This window comes from Spea bombifrons, chromosome 1 (genome assembly GCF_027358695.1).
Source record: "Spea bombifrons isolate aSpeBom1 chromosome 1, aSpeBom1.2.pri, whole genome shotgun sequence".
Lineage (NCBI taxonomy): Eukaryota > Metazoa > Chordata > Amphibia > Anura > Pelobatidae > Spea > Spea bombifrons.
Window position 1 is genome coordinate 14153192 of NC_071087.1, and position 26082 is coordinate 14179273.

General features: G+C 39.7%; 2 protein-coding genes across 3 annotated transcripts in view; one reads left to right on the plus strand and one right to left on the minus strand.

The window, feature by feature from the left end:
• Window positions 1–17054, minus strand: part of EVC (EvC ciliary complex subunit 1) — a 42082-nt gene extending 25028 nt beyond the window's left edge. Inside the window, exons 1-9 of the mRNA XM_053458267.1 lie at window positions 16626–17054; window positions 11450–11575; window positions 9246–9329; window positions 8382–8614; window positions 5915–5999; window positions 4473–4571; window positions 3821–3958; window positions 3116–3274; window positions 2291–2507 (exon numbers count right to left, since the gene is read on the minus strand). Coding sequence (XP_053314242.1) covers window positions 2291–2507; window positions 3116–3274; window positions 3821–3958; window positions 4473–4571; window positions 5915–5999; window positions 8382–8614; window positions 9246–9329; window positions 11450–11575; window positions 16626–16793 — 1309 coding nt within the window. The 5' untranslated portion in view covers window positions 16794–17054. The remainder of the gene's footprint in view (window positions 1–2290; window positions 2508–3115; window positions 3275–3820; window positions 3959–4472; window positions 4572–5914; window positions 6000–8381; window positions 8615–9245; window positions 9330–11449; window positions 11576–16625) is intronic.
• A 289-nt stretch (window positions 17055–17343) lies between these two features.
• The window catches only part of EVC2 (EvC ciliary complex subunit 2), a 41828-nt gene continuing 33089 nt past the window's right edge, over window positions 17344–26082 (plus strand). For both annotated transcript variants that reach the window (XM_053458268.1, XM_053458269.1), the window contains exons 1-3: window positions 17344–17699; window positions 21979–22033; window positions 25561–25709. In XM_053458268.1, coding sequence (XP_053314243.1) covers window positions 17379–17699; window positions 21979–22033; window positions 25561–25709 — 525 coding nt within the window. In that variant the 5' untranslated portion in view covers window positions 17344–17378. The remainder of the gene's footprint in view (window positions 17700–21978; window positions 22034–25560; window positions 25710–26082) is intronic.

Genomic DNA, 26082 nt, shown 5'->3' on the forward strand with positions numbered 1-26082 from the left:
AAAAAACACTCAATCTATCTGGTCTGCCCGTTTTGTTCCTGCTGTAAATATTATAATAATAATAAATAATATATTTTATCCCTGGTCTTGTTTTATTTTCAGGATAGGCTTATGTTTAAATGGATTCATTGTATGTTTGCCTTGTTTCCCCTTTGTTAAGCTGTTGTCAATCACCCTTTAGTAAGATTTTCTTGGATAAAATTTGGTAAAGAGGATATCTTTATTGGCTGGCGTATAATGGATTGTAAGCTTTTGAGACAAGCTAGGTATCTTCTTCAGGGATTTGATTCAGGTTTAATATGCCGGAAGAAGAGATTAGATATACATCAGTTGGCCAATAAAGATACCTTCACCAAATTTGCTTTCTCTCTTTCTATGGCTATCACGGTACAACTCTATATCATGGGGCTCCTCATGTCCGCAGCTTGTTTGCATTGCAAAGCGTCATCTCTCTGACCAGTACCAAGCCCCTCTTATTCTGTCCTCCCAAGTACAGGGGATCAGATCCTAGTAACTATAATTCCCCAATATATTTAAAACCTTGATCTTGGGATTTGAATAGCATAAGGGTAATAAACATGGTAAATGTCAGAATGTCTTCCCTTAAGAAAAATTATTTTACAGATTAGGATACTAAAATGATTGCCTATATGTGAGAATAATGAAATATTTAAACATAGCTGCCAACAGACTTGATTTACTCATTTAATTTGGGTGGAGCATGATATAGAGCCACAAAGCCACCAAAATATTCTTTTGTCTTCTCCTGTTAGAAAATTATAATTTTTTATTAAAATGTATATATATTATCATAATCCTGCCCTTATATTTCTTCTACAACTCTTCCCAGCTGTCACAGTGCTTCTTTGAGGCCCAAATTTCTTTTTCCCTTTTTTCCGCCCCGATGGCCTCCTTTGAAAAGGGAGCTCAGAATGTTTGTTGAGTTACGGTGTATCACAGCACTCTATAGTTCACAATAACATTTACATAAAAACACGACGTTTCATAAATAAGATACATCTTTCTTCTTCTGAATATAGAACTGAATTTCACATACTGCTGTCATCGGCGTACAAAATCACATTGAAATCCGTCTCTTACCTCCTAGCCATGCTTATCACATCCCTTCAAACAAAAGTTTGAACATTTCAATTGTTAGGCGTTATTCTTTCTGAATAGTTCATCTGGATACTGTCCTCAACCTGTCACCATGCAAAATTATACATTTTATTTCAGAAAGCTGTGAGCATACATGGGAACTCTCCGGGTTTGAGCTGGAGATCTCCGGGTGAAGCACCAACACCAGAATCCTCTGGGGAGCAGGGTCTTCACAACTGCTCCCCACCAAATTCCTATTTAAATGAGGGTGTTTCCGGCAATGTCATCGGAAACGCCCACTTGGATCAGTGGGAACACCCCCAACATAATCGGGAACGCCCCCCGACATAAGCAGGACCTTCCACTGACATCAGTGGGCAGTCCAGGCCACGTCCCACAAGGGAAGGCTCCGGGTAGCCGGAGCTCAGAAGTTCCCAGGTATGGCTATGATGTGTGTATATAATATGTGTGAAATAGCTATGCATGTCCCGCTCTTGTTGATATATTATTTATCTGGATAAGATCTAGAATAAAAAGTAAATAATACACTACTTTACTCGTTGTACAGCGCTACGGAATATTATGGCGCTACATAAAACAATAAGTAGTAATACTGTTCACTAGTTTGGGGTTACTTAGAAATGTATTTTTGAAAGAAAAGCAAATTTTGTCCTTTAAAATAAGATGAAATGGATCAGAAATACAGAGTAGACATTGTTAGTGTTGTAAATGACTATTGGAAACTGCTGATTTTTCATGGAACATCTTCATAGGCCATCTATCACTCGCATCACTCACATCACTCCTGTGTTCCAATGGCCCTTTATCACTCCCATCACTCCTGTGTTCCAATGGCCCTTAATCACTCCCATCACTCCCGTGTTCCAATGGGACTTTGTGTTCTCTAATCCAAGTTTTGTTTAAAAGACTAATTGATCATTGGGAGAGCATTTTGCAATTATGCTACAGCTAGAAATTGTGTGACCCCAAACTTTAAAAAGGTAGTCAATATGTGTATGTGTATATTATATATATATATATATATATATATATATATATATATATATATATATATATATATATATATAAATAAAAAAACTTTCAGGATTGAGAATGTTTTTGAATTTTTTCATTAAATAATTAAAAATTAATATAACATCTGATACGCAGAAGTACCGGTCTTTTCACTCACCACCGTTAAACTTAGCCACTTCTCCTAGGAAGGCTTCAGATAGCTCGGCAAGATGCTTTTCTTTCTGTTTCACTGAAACTTTCTTCATCATATTTAAATGCTCCAGGGTCTTTGAGACAGCATTTAGTCGGCACTCACTCTCTTTCTGTATCTGGAACTTCAAAGACTCCACTACCTTTGCCATATATTCCCAACTGATCATTTTTTCCTGAAGTTCCTGTAAATAAAGCTCAGATCAGCATTACCATCATAATGGATTGTTCAGTCATACATATTATATACCGGCATATATGTGGGTTTTTTTTTCCACTGGTGCTTACGGTATTCACTAGAAGACTGTCTAGATTAGAGGTTTTTCTTTCCAGGGTCTCAGTGGAGATTAAATTGATTGGTTACAAGCTTGTCATTAATGCTCATATCCATGTGACAATTTAGAATTCTTAGAAGTGGCCAATACTTAAAAGGAATATGAGTGTTTTCTGGGAGTCTGCAGGTCAGACCTTCCAATGGAGTCTCTTTAAGTTGATCAAATCTGATGTTTTGAGTGATGTAAGTGAATACCGCCTAAGAATCTTCATTGTATGGCTTCCATTAAACAGTTACAGTCGGATTGATATATTTGAGTACCTATTCCAAATTTCTAACGACCCACCGGGGAATTTCTGGGAAATAACATCCCAAAATAATACATGTTCATATCAGTGATGGAAGCTTACATTGGTTAAGTTGGGTCTATATAAATGAACAGACTAAAACGGTTACCACACAGACACCTCTTCTCTTATGTAGTTAAACATAAAAGTGAAAGAAATGAATGTTGTTTACCATTGCATGTATCTCTTGTGATTCACACAGAATTTTGTTAACAGTTGACATCTTTGAGATCAGACTCGACATTATTTTTCCAGCTTCATCGTATGTGCACTTCGCTTGGTCCACAAGGAATTGGCTTACATTCTCGATTTGCTTCCAAAAGCCTTCAATCTGCAAGACATCAACGTATGCCCAGATGCCTGAATAAAACGTTGTGCTTTGACTTCCAAACCTAGCTTTTCCCCCAAATCTCTTTAATCAACCCTAAAAAACGAACACATGAAAAACCTTCTAATTGCCTGTTCCTTATGGGAGACAAGTAGTGTGTGTGGCTGTGGGAAAGCAGGGCTAGCCATGCATAGGTGTCAGGTAGGCTTTGGTGGGTTTGGAAATAGACAAGGAATGGATGCAACCAGATGCTGCTTCTCTACCCATAGACTGAAGACATTAAGTAGTGCTTCACCCAGAGATTCCAGGGTGATTTGGTAAGTTCCCAGCTTTCATCATGTTGAAAAACAAAACATGAATTGCTTGATAAACATCAAACTACTTTAACTATAACAAAAATCACTGTGCAGATCCAACGCTATAACGTGGTAGCTGCCTGAAGCTGACAGAACATCTTGGACCTTTAAAATTAAAATGTAACGTCGAGTTTGAAATTCCATCGTAATCGATTGTGAAAACTGACATAATAAAAACATAATTGTAAATTACACTGTGGATGAGGATGTCCGAGTACTCTCTTTCCCTTCTCTCAACGTCCTCCATTGTTTGGAACTCAGAGCTTTGGCCTCTGGTCAGTTTGGAAGAGGTCACTCTTGATCGATATCGTTCATCAAGTTCTTTCAATTCCTGGTAGAGATGAAATCAAATTGCTTATTTGAACATGAGAATGTCCTTACAATGAGAGACAGTAAAAACACCAAGTTGTATTATACATATATATATATATACACACACACATAAAATGATAAATCTGATATAAGGAAACATTGTGTGCTAGTCCAGTATAAATTTCTGCTGAGAAAAACAAAACTAAAACCTTAATCCTCATTGTCCTAATTTCTAAACTCATGTAGGGATCCACCATGAAACATCCTTGTATTCAGTAATAAAATCTTCTTAAAAACAGTAACTATTATTCTCAATCCATATTTACAATCTTGAGAAATTATTTCAAGAAGGATATAAATTTACAAATAATTTACATAATCTTAATAATAATCATTATCTTTCATATTGATACAAATAAAGAAAAATTGATTCGTTTTTTTTCCCGGTCTTGACTACACATTAGCCTTTTATTTATTTTTTCCGAAGATTTTAGGACGTATTATTGCATAATTGGAGATAAAATAATTCTTACTGCCTCTTGCGTGGCCAGTATGTTTCTGTACATTTCCCCATCGATCTTCTTTTTCAGCAGTAGGTCACTAAGGTTCATTCTGAGGATCTGACCAAACATCTAAAACATAAAATAATATTTACAAAAAAAATCAATGTCACAGTAAATTCAAAGACTTCACGTTAAAGCCAACGCTATTCCATTCCTGACCTAAGGCTTATGTGTTTGTACTCTATTCTCAAAAAATAAATTGTTCTACCCCATTGTAAATGTCAAACGGATTCCGAAGTTTATGGTGGAGATCAAAACAATTGATCGGGAAAAGCGGAGTCTTGGCCTCGACATATAATTCAACTAAATGAATTTTCGACGTAATTACAGTTGTTTTCAATTTAAAGAACATCATAAAAAACATATTTGATTGACATCATGTTTATTCCTTTCCACCCCAAGATATCGTGATATATGTTAGCAATTTATTGGCCTCAGGTGTCGTTCTTTCTAAATGTTATATGGGGGTGTAAAGAATGTTAACGGTTTGCTTTAATTATATTTTACAAGCAGTTTCCAAGCAAAAAAGAGAAGGTTTTATTTGTTAGAAAGCACTTCTGCTGACTGAAGTAAAACAGAATGGCTGCTACCGGTAACCTCCAGAAAACATAATGGGGGTGATTTATATATCCGACGTGAACCGCCATACCAAGCAATGGAAGGCGTCCGCTTATTGCTCCACTAGTACTGTATATGAATTGTTTGGGTAAATCCCCCTTCTTTCCTATAGTACGCACCTCAAGTTTCTTTATATGTGTTTTATGGGCTGCCAACGAGTGTATCAAAGTGCATACATAACTGTACTTAAACTAAAATTCAAGGGCTGCTGGTGTCGTAATTGGAGCTTTAGATTGTTAGCTCTTCTGGGTAGGACTCCCCTGTAATTGCTATTATTTTTTTCCGCATTCCTGCGGCACAGTTGTGGATATTTTCTACTGATAGTGAAGGGCTGCAATAAATACTCTGCTACAACATTATGATAGGATATGGGCTTGCTGAAAGTGTAAATGGCTTTACTATTAATCAAGGCTGTTGAGTAAAGGAGGTAACATCCCAGTAATGTGCAGCACATCTCTAACTGGAAAAGGCATTTATATGAATGTTAATAGAGAGTACGAATGCCTGTAACAGTAAGCACTGATTTTATACTTTCAGTAGCATCTAAAAAGATTGCAGAAGGAGAAGCAACTTGATATAAATCTAAATGAAAAAATGTGAATGTATATTGAACAAGGCGAACAATATTATGGGGCTTCTTATTTGCTTTTATTTAACAGCCAATTGATTTAAAAGGACAGTAAAAGCCAATATTCAAGACGCCTTTGTTGACGCTACTATGTACTATAAAGGGCCAATCCCTAGACAGGTGAACAGAGACAAACGTCACATTAATCAGGTGTTTATGAACTCACCGTATGTTGCTCTTGCCTTAGTTCTGCCTCGAGAAGGGGCAGACTTTGCAAACACAGGGAGTATAGACACAGTTTAACATCACAGCTAAAAAATAAATAGATAAGGATTAAAACTAAGCAAATAAGCTCTACATCTACAATGTACATCCTTCTATCACCTCTGCTGTAAATTAACTAAAACATAATAAGTGAACCCTTAGACATTCTTAGCATTTATGTATAAATTTGTCTTAAGATATTATATGATCTTCATCCAAGATTAACATTAATGAACAAACACAATCTGTTTAACTAATAACACACATGTTATTGCACTGTTCTAGCCCATATTGACTATATCATTCAAACATTTGCAGTGTGGGTTATAAAGTGTGAACCCCTAGGCTAATAACTTCAACAAAAACTAATTGGAGTCAGGAGTTAACAAACCTGAAGTCCAATCAATGAAATGGGATTGGAGGGGTGTTTTACAGCTACTTTGACGTTAAAAAAAAAAAAAAACATTTAAACATTTTGAGTTTTCTATTCTCAAGAAGCATCTGCTAATGTGAACCATGTCTCACGAAAAAGAAATCTCAAAAGACCTACAATCAAGAATTGTTGATTTTTATAAAGCTGGGAAGGGTTACAAAGTAATCTCAAAGAGTTTAAATATACACCAGTCCATAAATTGCCAAGTTTTCCAAGGTATCATACAGGATAATATCAGGGTCGCTTGTCTGCCAGCTGAAGCTCAGTAGAACTTGGGTGATGCAGCAGGACTATGAACCTAAACATCAAAGTAAATCTACAATAGAATTTTATATATATATGTATATATTGTACACATTGTGCTTGTCTATACTTGCGACTTGGATGTAGATCAGATCACATTTTATTAACAATTAATGCAGAAAACCAGTAAATTCCAATATTATATGCAGAACAAGAAGAACTAATCAAAATTCTACAACATTAACTCTGTTGATACCCCAGGGGTTGGCACTGCCTTTGTGTAGGCATATATTGATCACTCCCATGGCCCTGAAAGAGTTTATCCTACATGACGTTAACACATTGGAAGACGCCTGCTGTTTACAGATCTCTGGATCCGATGATGATCTACTCCCTATCCATCACATCCAAGTCAGGCTGACGTCAGTACTTCCAATTACAACCTCCGTTCTTTCCATCTCAATGAATTATTGCTCTACAGGAATTATTCAGTGACCTTAAAATGCACACCCAAGGCTCTACAAGCACTGAAAACCTTTCTCAACCAGATACAAGTGTCAGCCCATTACTTGGAAATCCTGCAATACTGGTATTTGATTTGAAGCCAAAATTATCGAAACTGAGTAATTCCATAATACATTTGTTGAAAAGACAAAACCTTGACACATTTTATTTTCCATGATAAAGCATAAAGATACTTCATTATGATCTTAATTCTCATCTATACAGTGTGCAGGTAAATTGGGGGTTTCCAGATTACAGATTTTTTTTTGTGTTACTGTTCTTAAAAGTATTTTTGTCAACGCATTTGTTTCAGGTCTGTATCAAACATGACACCCAATAGAGGGTGCAACCAGTCCTAATCCTAGCATGAACTTTCTTCATGACATGCCCAAAGTCGCAGTAGCCTCCTGGCAAATAACATTAACACAAAATACAAGGACATCTTCTTATGACTCATATGGCATGGGAATAATTTACAGTGGAATATAGCAAATTCCTAAAGAAGCATTAATTCCGTGGAACTCATCTCCTTTCCCTTCAATCATGTTTCCAAGGCTGCCTGTAGGGCCTGTCCTACCATACAGGCAATCACAGTTTGCTTATGTGCTGGAAAATCTATAGGTTTGCCTGCTAGACTCAACTGGTTTTAACTAAAGTGGTAGAATAAGTTAATCGGGATTAATAATCAAGTCAGGATGGTTGAGCACACTGGCACACAAATCAAGAATAATTCTAATACATGCAAAGTTTATTTAAACTGTAGACAATAATTTCCTGTTATATTCATTATAATTAAGATGGAAATCCATTGACTAAAAGTCTGAAAGTCCTGATTTTCCAAATGTAGAAACTTAATGGTGGATAAAGTACCATTCAGGCCATCTAGTCTGCCCATTGTTCCCTCATTTTCAACAGAAAACAAAATTCTTCCAACGTTAGCTTCCAACGTGGTTAGAGTGTTATGTCCTTATCACCAACTGTACAGAATAGCCTATGGCCAGACATCTAGGCATTGGTGTGTCGTGGTCATTAATATAATTCTGTGGACATAAATAAGATGATGCTGATTTTGAGATTGTTTCCCCATCTCGTCCAAACGTGGCATGTCTGTTTCCTCATCCCTAAGAAAATATCCGGACACTGCTTCTTAGCTCATCCAGTAAACTGGTAGTTAAATGATATATGAGCCAGGACCACAGAAGACCATAAATGACAACGGGAAAAGTCCTACGAAAAAGTCTTCTCTTACCTACTACATGTTAATATGTCTGGAAAACTGGTCACCCGTGGAAAAGTCCGCTCATAGAATCTGTCCTCACTTGTCACAGAATGTATTGTTGTTGAAGAGCTACTGTCATCCTTCTCGCCATGGTTTAGCGACTCAATACTGCTGCAGGCTGAGCCTTCAAACATCTGATTAGGCAAGTGAGCCTGCTTGAAGTTCTCGTGCAATGAAGGGTTGGAAGCTCCATCTGCCAGAGGCTGTAAGCAATACGTGCGAGATATAAGGAAACTCAGTGAACCGTCGAAAATCTAGACTTTTGCTACAAAGGAAGATTGCACACTAAAATCATATTTATGAGTCAGAACATTAACTTCTAAGGGACAAATCAATTGCTTGAGTTGCTCAACAGCACATACGCATTTAGTGAGCCAATCCCATAATCATAGGCCAGCTTCACTGATTTCACATTGACACCACTACGTGTCTAATAAGCTCAAAGGAGAATTTCTCATCGGTATTAGCAGCGGCATATTCTGGCTTAAGTCTTAGGGGGCTGCGTCGGCCCAGCATCCGTATTTTATTTCCTCAGGAGCAGGGTGATTGGCAGTGCTGCCATGGTTTAGGGGTGGTGCAGATTTTCCAGCTAATAATATGTATTAATCAATATATTTGTGTGTTTAATTGGGATCTGAGCCAGGATTTTATTGATTCTATGTAGCATTCTCTGGGTAAGGTCTAGGGCAGCCCTGTAGGTAAATACGCCTCTGAATAGACCCAAAAGACTCCTGTGTTTAGATGTTTAGAGTCCCTTTAAATTTGCCATCTACTACCCAAATCAAGCCTCGTAAAGATGGAAAAGTAAGTCTAAAAAAACAAAAGAAATCTTACCCTAAACTTTTGATTTATTGGATAAATAACTTTGGCCTTTAATGCAAATGCAGCGACTCCATTGTCTGACAGCGGATTACCTTCCTGCGAAGAAAGCAAAACACAGAAGATATTTTAGGAGGTGAAAATCTGTACTCTTAGCACTGGGCTGTGAAAACGAAAGATCCATTAGCGCTGCAGCCAAAAGGCCTTTCACGTAAACAGCAACAAAAATAACATTAGACTAATAGACTATCAGAACACAAAAAAAGACTATTTTGTGACTATTTTTAGAGAATGCATCCAATATCCAAATGCACCAGTGGGAAAGCAGGATAACTAAAGCATGAAGCATTATCCAATTATCCACACAAATAAAGCCTAGCAGAGCGTATCGTTATTAAGCTGACGAAAGCTGTTCCTCAATTAATTATTAGGTGGTTGATTATCCTTTTTCGCTGCCTATTAGGAGTGAGATTTATGTGGCCTGTGACTCCGAGAGAAAAACAGTCTATTTATCGATGACTTCTTAAAGGGGAACTGTCGATGTCACGGCCTTGCCCTTTAACATAACTAAATTATTTGAAACCACACGTAGCTTGTGCTTTCTAATTTGCCAATCAATGTAATTATTTGTACATATTTAGTTTAAAAGATTTTGTCTGAAAGTGGCACAGCTGGCGCCAAAAGCATATTCTGCACTAGGTTTAGGTGATAAGACGGTCCACATGGCAGCCTCTCTACTGCATAACACCCTGTTGGGCGATCAGGCTCCCTGTAGCACCACTGCTTAAATGGGCTGGTTTTAAGACAGGTCAACCGGCCCATTTACACTGTGGAGGACTGCGTCGAGTTGTCACAGCTTCTATACTTCCACCTGGGGCCACATGTCCTTAAAAGGTGGAGATTTGAGATGATGTCATATCCTGGTGCTCAGAAGAAAGATGACAATGCGGTGGGGCAGTTGGTGGCCCTGCCATGGGTTAGGTCTTGGGCAACACTAAAGATTAGTACTGAAGTTGTCCCCATACTCTTCACCCACCCTTACGAAAGCTACATAAACTTAATCCTAAAGAACCCCCCACACACACACCCCGTACAGGAGGTGGCTGCCATCATGGTATTCATTATTTCATGGGTTAACTAGTGTGATGACCTACTCTCCTCTGCTTGTAAGTAAGATTACATATCATTTCTGGAATTGACAAAAAAAAATGTTACAAAGCAAAACATGTTTGTGACCCAACAAATACGCATTTTTTTTATCATTCATGTAGGTTTTTTGCAATTTTAATATCTTAAATAAAAAAACAACAAATAACTTACACAATGTAGTACATAGAGCACTATCAAAAAACAAAGAATAAGATGAGCTGAGGGTAGCAGTGTGTGCTTGCTTTATTAGCAGTTAGTTATTATTAATTTTGAAAGCATGCATTTTAATTCATAGCAAAGAGCTGCCTCAACGTGACATTTTTTTTCTTACTGTGTCAATAATACTGAATAATGAAATCATTAACTTGTGTTATATTAGACTAGCATGCTATTTGAATCCATAAGTAGATCGTACTTATGTGCACTGTTCAGTCTTTCAGAGGCAGAGACAACTTTTTCCTCGATTACCGTATTTTCTCTTTTCATTTTAGTAGTTTTTACTTTCCCCTTTCCGATGGGTATTCAACTCCTTATGATTTTTCCTTTTCTACTTTTACAGCTTGTTCATTCCTTTCACTGAGTTGGTCTCTCATGGTGTCTTTCTCCTTCACTTCTTTCATTCGTTTACTTTTTTTGTTTTCCTCTTTCCTGTCTTTTTCATTCCTTTCTTTCCCAGTCTATCTATTTGCCTCACCACATTGCTTTCTTCATATCAGATCCAGCTTATAACTTGGCCGCAACACAAAACCACTTATTTTTTGTTCTTTGGGTAATCTGATATGACCAGGAACTGGCTCCCATATCGGACATTACAAATATGCAATAAGCAAACAATGGGTAAAAAACGAATGTCTCTTTTCCTGCATTTTCTACCATAAAGTGGACATTCATACAGAAATCAAGAAGTGTTTAGCACTTTGTCCAAAAAAAGATAAGAAACACTACAGACAGACGGCTAAAATTCACATAAGTTTAATATAAAAACACCGAGATACATATCTTTGTATACTGGGTTCTCGATGTATAACGTTCTGTACAAGAACACAGAAAAAGATCGTTAAGGGACATACTTGTTCCAATCTTGTAGGCTTAGATGCTTTGGAGTAAACCTTCCTTCTGGGTCTTGAATGACCTTCACAGTCTTGATCACTTGAGTCAGAGTGGCTTTTCTCGCTACATTGCTCAGCGACCTTTACCTAACATTACGGGACAAAAGAAATTCGTTATTTAATAAGAGGAAAGCAACAATGTTGTAGCCTATGTTGTAACTCTTAAACAAAAGAAAAGGTCTTACAAGTTCCTTTTTAGACCAGAGAGCTAAGGGTTAATAAGCCATTTGTTATTCTTATCCCTAGTTGTCACTTAATTTACCCAGTTTATGGAACTAACAGTATTAAGCAGATATGCCTTATTTTTACATCAAACAATGTATGGGATTCTATGTAGAAAAATGGGAGATGTGCATGAAGTTTAAATAAAGCCTCATGCAGCTCTTTTATATCTTTATGTGGGTTTTGGTCCGATGATTGCGCACATTATACAGGAACCAGAACTAAGTTTGCTATACTTTATTTGTAAAAACCTTTACAAATGTGACAATACAGAATGTAAAGTGTGTTATAAAACATAGAGAACATAAAGCTGCTGGGCTACATAACATACAAAGAAAACAGAGTTAAAATAAAATACATTTCGTGTGTACAAGAAAAGAGTATTTGATATTAATCACAAACATGTGATCATACACTCACTCATATTGGGACATTAGAGATAACTAGAAGCCCATTGACCTTATATTAGTACAGTACTAACGTTTCTATTGCCATGTTTAGATACATAAACGTTAAATTCAGCCAAGTTTCACAGTTATTTGTGTATTGAGATAATTTTAATACTCTATAGAAAAGTGAAGCTCTGCTGGACTGTCAAATATGACACTTCAGAAACGTTATCATCCAAGTTAGACTTTCTGCTAATGTCCTTAGTATTACAGAGTCAGCTGAAGAAGCCAAACCAGATACCAACCTAGCGTGCCATGTGAAAACCAAGCTGGGCTCACCCCACAGATGAACTGGTTCTTATGGGTGAGCATGGAGTAAAGGAAGAAGACATTTTCTAGCTGCCTTGTTTCTTGGCCAAGCCAAGCTAGGTGTTGGGCTTCAGGCCATACTGGACCACCTTGACAACTAAATGAGAGGTAAGTAACCACTTAACTATGTGATGGGAGACATGGGAGACACAGCCTTACATGTGCAGGATAGGGGCGGGTGATAATGGAAGACTGCCAAGACCAGATAAACACTGTTTTATATGCAAACACACTCTTCCCAGAATCCCACTATATAATAGCCTGAGGGCCCAATCAGAGTGCTGAAGCTGATGCCAGACTAGAAGTTTGCATTAAAACAGTGTGACGAGCTGCTGCAGTGTTTGATTCTGCCCTGCTCTTTGCTTTAATGTCCGCTCAGCAAGTGGGTGGGAGTGCTTCCAATTCATGTGTGCAGAGGGGGGTGCTGGGAGTTGCCAATTCATGTTGTGAGTGGGGTGGGGTATGGGGAGCTGAGGAATCTTGGCATGTGAGGTGGGGAAGAAGAGAAGGAGAGAAGAAACACATTGGAAGAAGGAGAGAGAAGAAAGATTGAGAGAAAGAGAGGGGGTGAAAGAAAGAGAAAAAAGATAAAGGACAGATAAGATATGGGGTATGAGGAGAAGAAAGAGAGAGTGCATAGAATAATGAGGAGACAATAGAAAGAAAGGGAGAGAAAAGAAAGTGAAATGGAGAGAACAGAAAGAGGGGAAGTGAATGGGAGTAAGAGAAATAAAGAGGAGAAAAAGAGAGAGAACAGAGAGAGGAAGAAAAATAGGGAGAAGAGAAATAAAGAGGGAAAGAAGAACAGGGGGCACAGAAGGAGTGAGATAGAAGAGAAACGGAAACACATGAGAAAGTGAAAGGAAGAATAAGGAAGAATATTACGGGGGGAGTAGGAAGAGAAAGAGGAGGAAAAAGAAAAAGATGGAGAGAGAGAGAGGGGAAAGAAAGAGGGGAGTAAGATAGGCAAGAACAAGTCATAAGAGAGAGAGAAGTGAGAGGGAGAGGAGAACTGGGGAGAATTGATGGCAAAGAGAGGAAGAGACCCTTACGAAAAAATTACTGCAGTTTTTCTGAAGTAATACTGCAGTTTTTTGCACATTTACTGCAGTTTTACTGCAGTTATTTTTGTAAGGAAGTACAAATGCAATAAAGCTGCAGTATATTGAAGTACAACTGTAGGTTTGCAATATAAAAAAAAAGTGCAGTAAATGTGCAGTAAAACTGCAGTACAGTGAAGTACAAATGCAGTAAAACTGCAGTAAATGTGCAGTAATAGTGCAGTATTGCAGTTTTTTCATGTCCAAAAAACTGCAGTATTACTTCAGAAAAACTGCAGTAATTTTTTGTAAGGGGAGGAATATATAGACACACAATTTCTCTCTCTGAACTGCAATAGTTAACAGTAGTAATTACAACAAAACATCAAAAACGTCAAAAATATGCACCAAATATTTGGCTAATAGGGTAGCACCTTTGTTGACAGCACCTGTTTGGCAAGATAGCTCATTAGTAACTTCACTGTCATAGAGAGAAAGACAAGACAACAAAGGTAACCAAGCAAAGCCGTTAGGAAGTGAATGATTGTGGAGGTACCGCTACGCTCTCATCGCTCAGGAAAGTGACAGGAAGTGGCCCCGGGAGAGGGTTCCTCATTGCCCACTTAGTTTTGCTAACACTTCAGCAACATGTTGGAAGCATCTGTATCCCTGGTTACGAAGCATTTCAAAAGGAGTTTTAAACAGAATGCTGTCATGTGCTAAAAGACAGAGCGGGTTTCCATTACTCCCCGCAGCACAATAAACCGTGACATTCTGAATTATCATTGTCACTGAATGTGAGGGAAACTCTGACATTCTGTTCTATACTCATCAGGAGATGTGGCATTATCACCGCACACAGGGAGATCAAACAATACTCCTTCTGAGCTGCACTCGCATCAGGAGGACATATCTGCTGCCCCAGTCGTGGCTCTTATCTCAGGTTTTAAACTACATCTTCAATTCTAATAGCCGACAAATTGTATGATAGGAAAACATCATAGAATTGCTTTATGGACACTGGCAGTACATCTCTATGGTTTCTGTAAAGTGAGTTCCACAGCTTGGCCTCCAGCTTAACTGCCACCTTTCCAAGCACTAGGAAACAGAAGTGTCCAGCACTGCTGAAAAAATAATTCCTCAAACAAAAACATGATTTGAACTTAAAAAATAAAGGAAAATATGTTTGTTGACGATCTCAAATACTCAGTATTTTGGTCTGACCACCATTTGCAGAACACTGTCTGCAATTGATTCTATGAGCTTGTGCCTATTTACAACCACATTATTTCAGCGCTCCTTTAGAGAATCACAGAATGTCTAGAGATGTTGCAGTGCATTTTGCCTTTTCCCAGATACTGGCGATGATGAGGTGGCCCCAGCGGCCACCCGAGGATGTAAGTGTGGCCAAATGCTGGATATGAGCAGCCACACGTTGGGATTTTTGGGCATCTAGCTGCCGGCCGCACACTACAGCACCTGATCTGCCACTGGAGCAGCGTATTGGGTAAGTATGGGGTGCTGATGGCCAATGGCCCACCGGGCATTAGCTCAGTATACCAGATGTTCAGTCCAAGCCTGTTGAGGACTGGTGATCGTTGTAGAAAAGCCATGCAAATTATCAATCCTTGCTCTTCCTTGGGCTTCTGATAAGCCCGGCGCAACCTCAATGTGTGTTTAGGATCAGTGTGCTGCTGGAAAATGAATCCTCTTCCACACAGCTTTATGCAAGAAGGGATGGCATGCCTCTGCAGAATAGAGTGCTACTGAAAAAGGTTTTGAGCACTCAGGAGAAGAACTTGCCCTCAAATTGCTTCACTAAGCTACTTCCACATGATTAGAAAAGGTATTTCAATTGATGACCTTCTTTAAAGGCCCTAACAGGAGTGCTTGCAGGAGCACTAAAAGAAGCACTAGCAGGACCGTACAGATGTCAAATGTACAGCGCTACAGAATATGATGGTGCTATATAAAACAATCAATAATAATAATAATACCGGTAATAATAACTGGTAAAACACTTCACTCACAACTCATATCTAACCCTAGCTAAATCTAAAGAGGACATTCATATAAACGGCAATTCCACATAAAGATTTTACAAAGAGACCCAAAACTGATTTATTTAGGTGTAAATAATGTGTTTGTGAATACTAAGCATCAGCTGATTACAATATTCTACTACTGTTTAATAAATAATCAAATAAAACCTGTTGATGGTGGTGATCTCAGACTTTTGGACCCTTTGTATATAAAAAACGATTGCTTTTTTCCCTGACATCATACACAACGGATATAAACTAAAGTTATCTGACTCTTCCGGGACCAGTATGGCATCCCCAGCGGCCCAAGTTAATTAAATTCCTTCACTACATTAGCCTCTACCACTTCTGATGGGAGGCTGTCCCATTTATCTACCCCCTCCTCTCAGTAAAGTAACACTTTCTTACATTACATCTAAGCCTTTTAGATTATGACATCATGTTCTAACATTTCTCCTTTGAAATGTACTTCTCTCCTGTGCTTTGTCAGATAACCCCTTTCCCCAGTGACGCAATTCCAAAGAAGATGTAAACAATAAGGATATCTCACTAAAATTCTTATAAAATAAATACATTCTGAAAATCAACCACTTTTAAGTAGTTTTTTAAAAAAAAAAAAACTTTTATATAAGCAGAGAGGATACAGAAAGTCTCTCTGATTAGTTTGCAGGACACAGATTAAAGGCAGAGCTCCTTGTCCCAAATGCAGAACCTTACATTTGATAAATTCAGATTTTACTTTTTCGAAATAAAATTTTATAAAATAGTTTTTTTTTTAATTATTAAAAACTGATCATCAAAGTGAGAAAACATTTCTTTGTCCCTTTAGACATCTGAAATAAATGTAATTAACTTAACATTTACATGAAAGTAACTTTCTATTTACTGTTACATTTCTGCTATTTAATAACGTCATCAATAAATAAATATATGTCAGCTGGTCTATATCTATAAACATTTCTTACTTTAGGGAATTAGATGATCACCACATTCCAGTATAAAATCTGATCACCCCAAATGTCTGCAAACTATATAGCTCAGCCATACAGCGCTGCGGTATATGCTGGCGCTTTACCTTTCTGGAGAGCAGAGGCAGCAGCGCATAGACACTGATTAGACCCGCGGCTAGGATCCCGATCACGATGCCCACGATCACGGCAGTGGCCAGCAGCCCCGGGTGTAACTGGAGAGACTCCACGGGGTACTGCAGCACGATATCAGACTGGCACCCAGGGCTGCCCATGACCGGGGGGGGCAAACAGGCAGGAGGGCAAAGAGTCTGCTGGGCCGGGTATTAGTCCTCAGTGTGCTCCGCTGGCCGGGCGCAGGCGGCATTTAGCCTGATTGCCCCGGGGGGATACATTGTATCCGCCGGGTGACAATAGAACGTCTGCAGCAACAGTAAAGTTCCGATGGAAGTTCTGCGCCCAGCGATCACTACATATCCCATGATGCACAGACCAGGCTGGGAGGGGAAGGGTCGGGTTACCGGGGGAAGTCACCAATCTGAGCTCCAGCTGCACTCCTAGAGGTGGGATCACATTCCTAAAAGTCCTCTTTTTTTTGTTGCTGCTGTGCCTTCCCCCTCTCCTTCCTATCCTGGAAGTCCACTCTCCTCCCTACTACTATGTGAGAAAAGTTCCGAGTCCCCTGCTCTGTCCTGAATCTTCACCAGGAGCATCAGAAACCAGGATCTGATCTGAAGCACATGCAAACGGGGGGACGTAAAACGGGGGCGATGGACCGCGGTGACCCTGCCCGTTAGCTAGTCTAACTATGACCCCTGCCCCCTGGATCGAACTATGACCTCTCCCTTGGGGTCTGATCTATGGCTTCTGGCAATATGAGATATTGGATGCCAGCTCCTCTGCTTTGGCACAGGAGACCATGTCTACATGGACCATCAGTGTCCCTCACCATACACCTGGTGCTCTTCTTCAGTGCCAGCACTCACACTGTGGAACCATCACACTCAGTGAGGTGCCGCTCACCCCTGATGAGTATGGATGACTTTAGACCAAAGTTACAGGTGTTTCATGGTGATGAACCCACAGAAGATGGTGGACTTTGGCTACGCTGTGTGTACGGATCTGTGCCTTCACATCAGAACAAGAAGAGTCACCGAGATAACAGCGCTGAGCTAATTCAGGTGAGGACTGGTTGCTAATTGTTATTAAATTAATTATTAATATTGCGGGCAGGGAAGTGTTGCCATCAGACCTTTTGAAGCCAAAAACTCATGGCCAAGGGCCTTGTCATGCCACAGACCACCATGTTAATTCCCACGGGCCCTTCATGTAAAGTAAAGAAATAAGATGGATTTCGGACGGATGCCTTTAGGAGAAGCTGCAGCGCACTGCGTGCTCATTGGTTTTCTTGCAGCCAATCAGTGGCAGGAAAGACTGCCTGTTAAAATCAATGGGAGCGCTTTTTGGGAATGGGGGCACTTTCTGTGAATGGGCGAAAGGTGTCTCGATACCCCCTGGAACTCGTCGGTGCATCATACGTACACTTTGGAAAGCAGGGGATGTTCTCTGCCTAACGTTTCTTCTACAATCTAAGGAGCTGGGGGCCGCAGAGAGAGCCACGTGCATATGGGGGGAATCACGCGACACGTTTGCAAGGGGGAGAAAGACCTAATTTAAAGGGAACGCAAATAATGAAGAATAGAAAGAACCTCCAGCTCGACATAAATCCATGTAGAAACTGGCAAAATTCAGAGATGCAAGTGAAATAAAATGATAAAAACGCCAAAGAATAATATGGTAATGAATAAAAATAATAAAGATTCTAGAATCTTGTTTGTAATTAATGTCCCGCGATATAAATATGGGAGACATTTTGGTTGTTCTTCCCCCCGGGACGTTAATAGTTACTGTGATGAATGCATTTAAAAGATAATAAACAGCCGCGCCGAGGCCTTGGAATGGACACCAGGTTCGTATGGACAGTATGCAGAGTCAGGGTACGCTTGGAGACTTTTTCGTTTTTGGGGTTGTAAGAGACGGGCCCATCTGGCACACTGGGCAAAAGCCCTGGTAGGCTGGTGGCACACGCTGTAGCGTGAAGCCGCTGGCTGGATATACCGGCCACACAGTGCGTGAGCATAAAAATATCCAACCGTTGTCTATGCTAATATCATCAGGCTCTCCGCCAGCCAAAACCACGTTTCCATGTTTTCTATGCTCTGAACTGCTTAACGTATTTGTATTCATTTTATTAATTTATTTATATAGCGCCATCATATTCAGTGGTGCTGTACAATCCGTAAACAGGACATAACAAGCAGTGCATCACGTAACAATTTGGATAGAAGCAACATTTTAGAATGGGCCTGTTCACACAAGTTTTTTTTGCTTCTGATTGGTTGAGGATGATGGGAATCATAGTCAAGTAACAGGCAGTGGTACCTCGAGCCCTTCGCTTTTCTTAGCACATAGGCCATACCTTATTACATAGATCTAAATGAGTAAAAATCAGGTATGTTTGCTCACACATAAGCAGTCAATGATTGTTTAAAACACATAATCACATAGCAACGCTTCAAAAAGAAAATGCGCACTCACTTCTGGAGTGCGCGGTAAACCAGTTTACTGAAATACCATACAGGAATGCACCGGTGTAACAGCCGCGCCGTTGTCAAACTCCAGGACAACAGACATATTTCAGCATGACAGGACTATGGTCAGGGAAACGCATGTAATAATTTAGAATTCTAACCTAACCCGACTCCTTGAACTCCAGAGACTGCATCAGTGCCTTCAACCAAACTCATCCCTATGAGTGGTCAGTAGATACTCAACCTAGAATTTGGCAACAGAAAAGAATCCAGTCTGCCTATTGTTCCTCTTAATCAGCCCATGGTCTTGTCTTAGATTCCGGAGAGATTTATATCCCACTGCGATATCTTGTTCTAACCTTTCTCCTCCTTTGGAATAAACTTCTCTCTTGTACTTTATTAAATCCCTTTAAGCATTTAAACATTTCTATCACATCCCCTTCTCTCTTCTTTCCTCCAAGCTATGAATATTAAATATTATCCTGCCAACCACTTACCATTTTTGTAGTTCTCCTCTGAACTCTCTCAGATATCTCAATATCTTTCTGTAGATGGGGTCTCTAGAGCTGTACGCAATACTCTAGGTGAGGCCTGACCAGAGATCTGTAAAGAGGCAGAACCACCTCCCTGCCAGTAATGCCACTCACTATACAACCCAGCACCCTGCTTGCTTTTTCCAATTATTGAATCGATACTTTTAAAAAGTACTTATTGCTGAAAAACAATAGCCGATGGCTGGTAGTTCAATACAGAACCGCAGGGTCTTGTGATGTCACGTGACCCCAAAACGCGCGGTCCAGGTTGAAAGGACCCTTTCTAAACAATTTTGAAAAGGCACCGGGAGACCGGAAAAGGGGTAGTTACCCCAGTGCCCAGAATAATACCTCTATGAGTATCCGTAAACAGAAGACTTTAAGTAATTAAATCCAATCTAGTCCTGTCAGACCAGCCATGATTCCTTGGGAAAAAAACAAATGGGATCCCTGCCTAAATGGCGCTGAGGCTTATGCGGATCCGTTCAGTAATATTCTGCTTTTCCAGTGCTGAGAAAAAGAGTATAAATAATAGTGCTTGATCTCCAAGAAAATAATGTATAGAAACCCAACTCTCATAAATGTATATAAACTCCAACTCTCCCGTAAGCTGTAAATTATTAGCTCACCAGTTGGTCTAAAGTTAATCTGTCCGGCCCGAAAGGATAATTCTAAAACCATCCTAAGCAGCATATGTCCAACCTGCATATTGTCATTTCCCATTTAATATTCAGTGCAAGTGTTATCTTGTGAAATTAGTTTTGTGATTTAGAGGAAATTACTCTAGCTTCGGGATTTACAATGTTATTATTTTTCGGTAAATGTGAGCGTCTGACAATTGCAGTATTAATATGCGTTTTGAGATTTTTATCTGCAGTAATTACAATGCAGCTTTTCTGACCTAAACTGCGAAATCTATCAACCAGACTTTTAGCCTTAAAATTATTTAAATACCACAGTTTATATTAATTGTAAGTTTTGATGAACCGCTTCCAATAGAGCCCCGACTTAGTGGTGTCAATGCATCCCGACAATTTGCCGCCGAGGGTGGATATATTTATGGGATGTCGATATATTTTGTAAAGGCAACCCTGTAACATTTCACCTTCTTTATTTTATGGCCAGATAAAGCCAGTTGTTGAGATGTGGCCTTTAAATTCTATTTACTTTGGGCCCCTAGAAACCCAGAGCCATCTCTTGTAACCGGGGTTCTGAGGGTAAGTCCAAAAAAGATGAGGCTTCCAGCAGGCTCGATAATTTCGATACATTCTCGATACATTTCAGTATTGGTGGAGTCCACCAAAACCACTTCACTTGGCGGTGCAGCACACATCTTAACTGCCCTGACTGTAAAAAAAAAAAATTAATAGAAAAAAAAGGCTTTGCTTAAAGAGTTACGTCTATTGCCCGGCACAGCCCAACCATTGAAGATTACTTGGCAGGAAAGCACTCCGATTGAAATCAGTAGGAGCCCTTTCTGCTCACGAGTGGAGGGCCATCTTTTTATTTGATGCGTCTCCCTTGCATCAAGTATCTGCGGCATGGAACGAGAGAAGATAGTGGGGACTCTGATGAATCCATCTATGCAAGCAAAAATTAAAGTACATACGATGGCTGGGATCTCCAGTGATCCGCTGCGCTACCCTGGGCCCCTGGAGCACTTCCACATCGGCGAGGATCCTCGATGTGCACCACAGGGACAACCTCTCCCGTGGTGCACCATAAGTCAGGGTAAAGCAGAAGATCAACAGAGAAGAAAGAAGAAGCAGAGAACATGAAGAAGAAGGTAGGGTGACATTGAGAGAGAATGAAAGAGCATGACAGAAAGTGAGTGAAAAAAGAAAACAAAATGAAAATGAAAATCGGAGCTTTCGTTTGTTTCGTTGGGCCCCCTTCCCCATTTTTGGACATTCACATAAACTAACGAAATTAGTACATTTTGTTAAAATCAATATTCGTATGAATCCAAAAGCACAAGTCTAAAAATGATAACCCCGCCGAGATGCCTTTTCTCCATAGTAAAGTGGCCTTTTTAGTGCTGCCCAAAGACGATGCTGCCCCTCATTCTATAAGCTGTCTGTTAAAGTAAAAAAGAGGGCAAAAGCATATATATGACGGTTTTGGTTCTTCCTGTCAATTTAATACTTTTTTCTATCCCAGCATATTTTATTTAGAAAATACTTTGCAATTTATGCTATTTTAGTTACTTTAGGAAATAACCCTCTGCATATATTACCGTAAGCTATTAAAAGCCCATGGCTAATCGACATTTACAGTTACCACATGTGATGGGGATCCCTTTGAGATTTTTATTATATTTTTTGTATTGTCTCTAGGACTCTTCCCCTGGATCCTGGAAAACTGAAAAGAGAAATGTATTTCACGAGAATGGTATGGTACTTTTTTTTTCCTTCTTAAAATAATGAAAATGGATTGAGATGAATAAATGGAAAAAGGTCATAAAAAGTATACGATAAGATATCAATCCTGACTTCCTAGAAATATTCACAAGACTGTTCCGTAGTGGTAGTTTTTACCTAAAAATACTAAAAGTAATTCACTGAATGGTGTTCATTAAGTCCATATTAAACATGTGACCATGCATGTGCGTCCCTGACACTGATTGGCAGCTTCGTTGGATTAAGGAGAAGGAAGGCAGCTGTAAGGCTGCAGCTTCAAGCTTTTTTTGTTTTGAGGTTCTCACAAAATACTTTAATATGCTTCAGGAACATTAAACTGTCCCTTTAATACTCCAGTTTCTAAATGAATGAAAGTGAAGAAGAGAAAATTGGATTTCTTTAATATACCGTGAATAATAAAAATCAATTTTTTTATTTTTGTATTTTTTTTTTATAAACTGGTCAACATTGCCATTTCTGGAATCATATAAACCAGTTGCATCCTGACAGCGTCACATGCGTCTATCTAGGAGGTATTAGTAAAAGGTGAATTAGCAGGACCCCAGATCGTAATTACCACAGGAATACGCGATAGTGAGTGTAGTTTGAATGGTTGAACTTGCTGGAATGTAAATGGAGGATGGATGTGGAGGGGAATTGACCACATATTACCTGTTCGTGTCACTATAAGGTCATTCTTGCTCATATGTCTCATATGTTCTTCAATAATTTATGATGTTAGTGGCTCTCCTGCCGTGTAAATCTGTGATTGTTGTTTTTCTGCTTGTTTAGTAAATTTAGAGCAGTGGCCGCTGGGGTTCCATTTTTCATGTAGCCAAGTTACAGCAAACTCTGAATTTCACTCCCTAGTTCCTTGTCCAGATTTCGCAAATATAAGTTTAAACCTTAGCGATTCTGTCATTTTATTCTTTCCTCTGCATGTTTAATCACTTTGAACACAATTTTAAGAGCATTCTGTCAGGATTTAATTGGGACTATCGCGGCCCGTTCCAGTCCCGTTGGGATTCCCCTCTGTGATTGCCCACTGCCTCCTCTCTCTGCAGGCTCTAGCGCCTCTGCTTGTACCTGGTTGGCGGCCTGTGTTTGCCAACCATAATATGGCAGCACATGCCTCGCCAGATTGCTGAGCCGGGGGACGATCCATTACGGGGTTATTGGTGAGGTTGTTGGCTGCTCGCCCTCATGCACAGCATCTGTTGTCATAAAGGTGCAGGGGATTGTTCCTGACTTTGCTCCTCTCTCCCGGACCATTGGCCTGTTTATTGTTATCCTGTCTGCCGCCTGCCTACTGAGCCCTGGCTGGTATACTATGCCGTCTGCTGCCTGCCTTCTAACCTCTGGACCGTTATGATCACTCCTTTCCTGGACCTCATGCCATTACTCCTACCCATCACTCCTACCCAGGTGTCTGCTTTTCTGCTTATCTCATTTGGGTCAGTGATGTTCGCAAGTTGACCTACTCGTCTACTAGCTCAATCTACAAACCTATCAGTTCCTGCTTTTGTGTCACATGACAATTGAGGATTCCCAGAAAATATATCAATGATGCAAAATTGTCTTTTGCATCATTGCAAAAATTGCCTTGGCATTCAATAGCAATGAGTTATAGACTTCAGTAGAACACCTTCTCTGTATAATCCTCAGTTCATACAAATCCTTACTACAGCCATGTGGATACGGTGTGTTTAACTCATTCAGTGTCAGATAGTTATTCGTGTTACCTTGGTTTACTCTGATCCGGTATAAATAGAGTGGTTTAGAGACGTATGTCATAGCAGTTCATTATTCTGCGCTTTGGTTCTTGTTCTTCTTAATCCATTTGCTTGCTCTTGAGTTAAGGAGTAAACTATAAATGAGAAAACCAGGAATGTCAATATTTACAAGGATCAGGTGATCAATAACCAGTAGACACCAGGTTACGTTTAATTAGCTGTTGGATTAGTTGCTCCTAAACACTCGGATGTGGTTACTGAGGCTTGTTTGAAGTCTTAAACAGGCTTTGCGAGCGTCTTAGAGACATGCTTTGTTTAACAGGGTGTGTATGTGTATGCGTGTGTGTATGGTAAGGGTCGACCCGCATTGGTAGCGCACGCTGTTGTCAAAGCCGTAATAACAGACTCTCCTAGAATAAAAACAGTCATTTCGTGATCTCTTTTTTTAAGTTTGCTGAATGATTCTGACTTTTTTTCCGTTGAGCTGCAACAATAATGCGCCATAGGAACCCTCGAAACAAAGCGGAACTTTAATGATTTCTCACCAGCGGTTTTTGTTAAATATAATTGAAGGGTCTGTAAGCTGTTTTCTGTGTTCTGTGTTGAATGAAAATAAAGACAGGCATTTCTAATAATGTTGAAGGGTAATCACACTATGTGGCTGTCAGATACTCGATTACTAGACTGCACTCGTAGAACAGAGGACCACTCGGCTCTGGATTTTCATTCTCCATACAAAGCCCCCCTTTTAACAGCGTCTATACCATGGCACACCATGAGGCTCTATTTTTAGTCTACCCAAACCCTATTTCAATGCTTGATGAGTATTCATATGTACCAATGCTCGATTATAATACGACGCTCCAAACGTAGGATTTTAATGAAAGAGAAAAAGAAAAGGCTTGAATGTGACAACCATGTTGGGGGGGTCCAAACTAGTGTGTTAGCCACTCACTTATACACACACTTATACTGTACCACTCACTCATACGCACACTTACACTCTGCTACTCACTCATACGCACACTTACACTCTGCTACTCACTCATACGCACACTTACACTATCACTCACTCATACGCACACTTACACTCTATCACTCACTCATACGCACACTTACACTCTGCTACTCACTCACATATATACACATGTATGTAAGCAAAAGATGTGCAGGATTGGGGCTAATAAAGTGTTCTGTTAAGGACATATAGGGCTTTCTTTTGAGACCGTCTTCTTAACCCTTTGTTTATTTTTTTAAAATGCAATAATGGTTTTATTGCATTTATTACATTATTTTCTTATTATTTTCTTTGGGGACCCACCTTCGCTGTGGCATTTTCAACGTGTTCCAAACAAAAACCAAAAAATCTAAACCACACGTGCCCCAAACATGAGGTGATTTTGTGCCAATTGGGTGGTTCGGCAAACCTTTTTCTGGATAGCGTCGCTCGTGAGGCTTCCAGGAAAGCCATGTTGCTGCGATTAATCGACTGTGCGGCGGTGCCTGCGGATCTGGGGTCTGAATAGAAGGCAACCCTCTGGAGCTGGGAGCAATGTCTCCTAAACACTTTCTACTGTAGCATTTTTCTTTTATAGACCTTTAATGGATCATTTGAAATCAAGCTGGCTTCTAACTTGTTTTAGACTTACAACCGGAAAGTACGTTAACGGCTAAATAGTAGAGGTACATATGCAGTATATGTGTGCGTATCATCCCATCCCTAGCTGCACCCAGTTCTCTTGCTTGGTCAGTATCATTTTAATGATAATATCTCTTTTTATTTCAGATTCAGGGCTGAAACCAACAATGGAAGCAGAAGCCTTCCTCACCTCGGCGGCTGCAGGCAGCTCGTGGAGTCATTCCATAATTGCTGGGCTGTCCTCATGGGTGAAGAGGGCTCTCTTTAAACGGGCGGCTTCATCAAACAAATCCCAGGTCTGTGTTACTGAAACTCTCTAACTTACAATTTTGACTCATTGCCTAATAACTAAAAAATGCCTGCTTCAAGTTTGGGTGCGTAAAACTGCACAGGGGTACACGCAAAGTGGTCTCCAACACGCTTTAAAAAAAAAATTAATTCCATCCCCTACCGCAGCCTAAACTTTATGTTAGGGGAAACAGCCAACATAACTTTATTCCGGGAAAGCTCTGGACCAGGCAGCAATAATTAATGCAGGTTTTGCTTCACGTCTTCACAGTTTATTATCCAGGCAGACACTGACCTTAGAATATCTTTTCAAGGACTTCATTAGCATTGCCATAAAGAATCAATTCAGTGTGGTACTTGACTAGTGATCCAAAATATCAC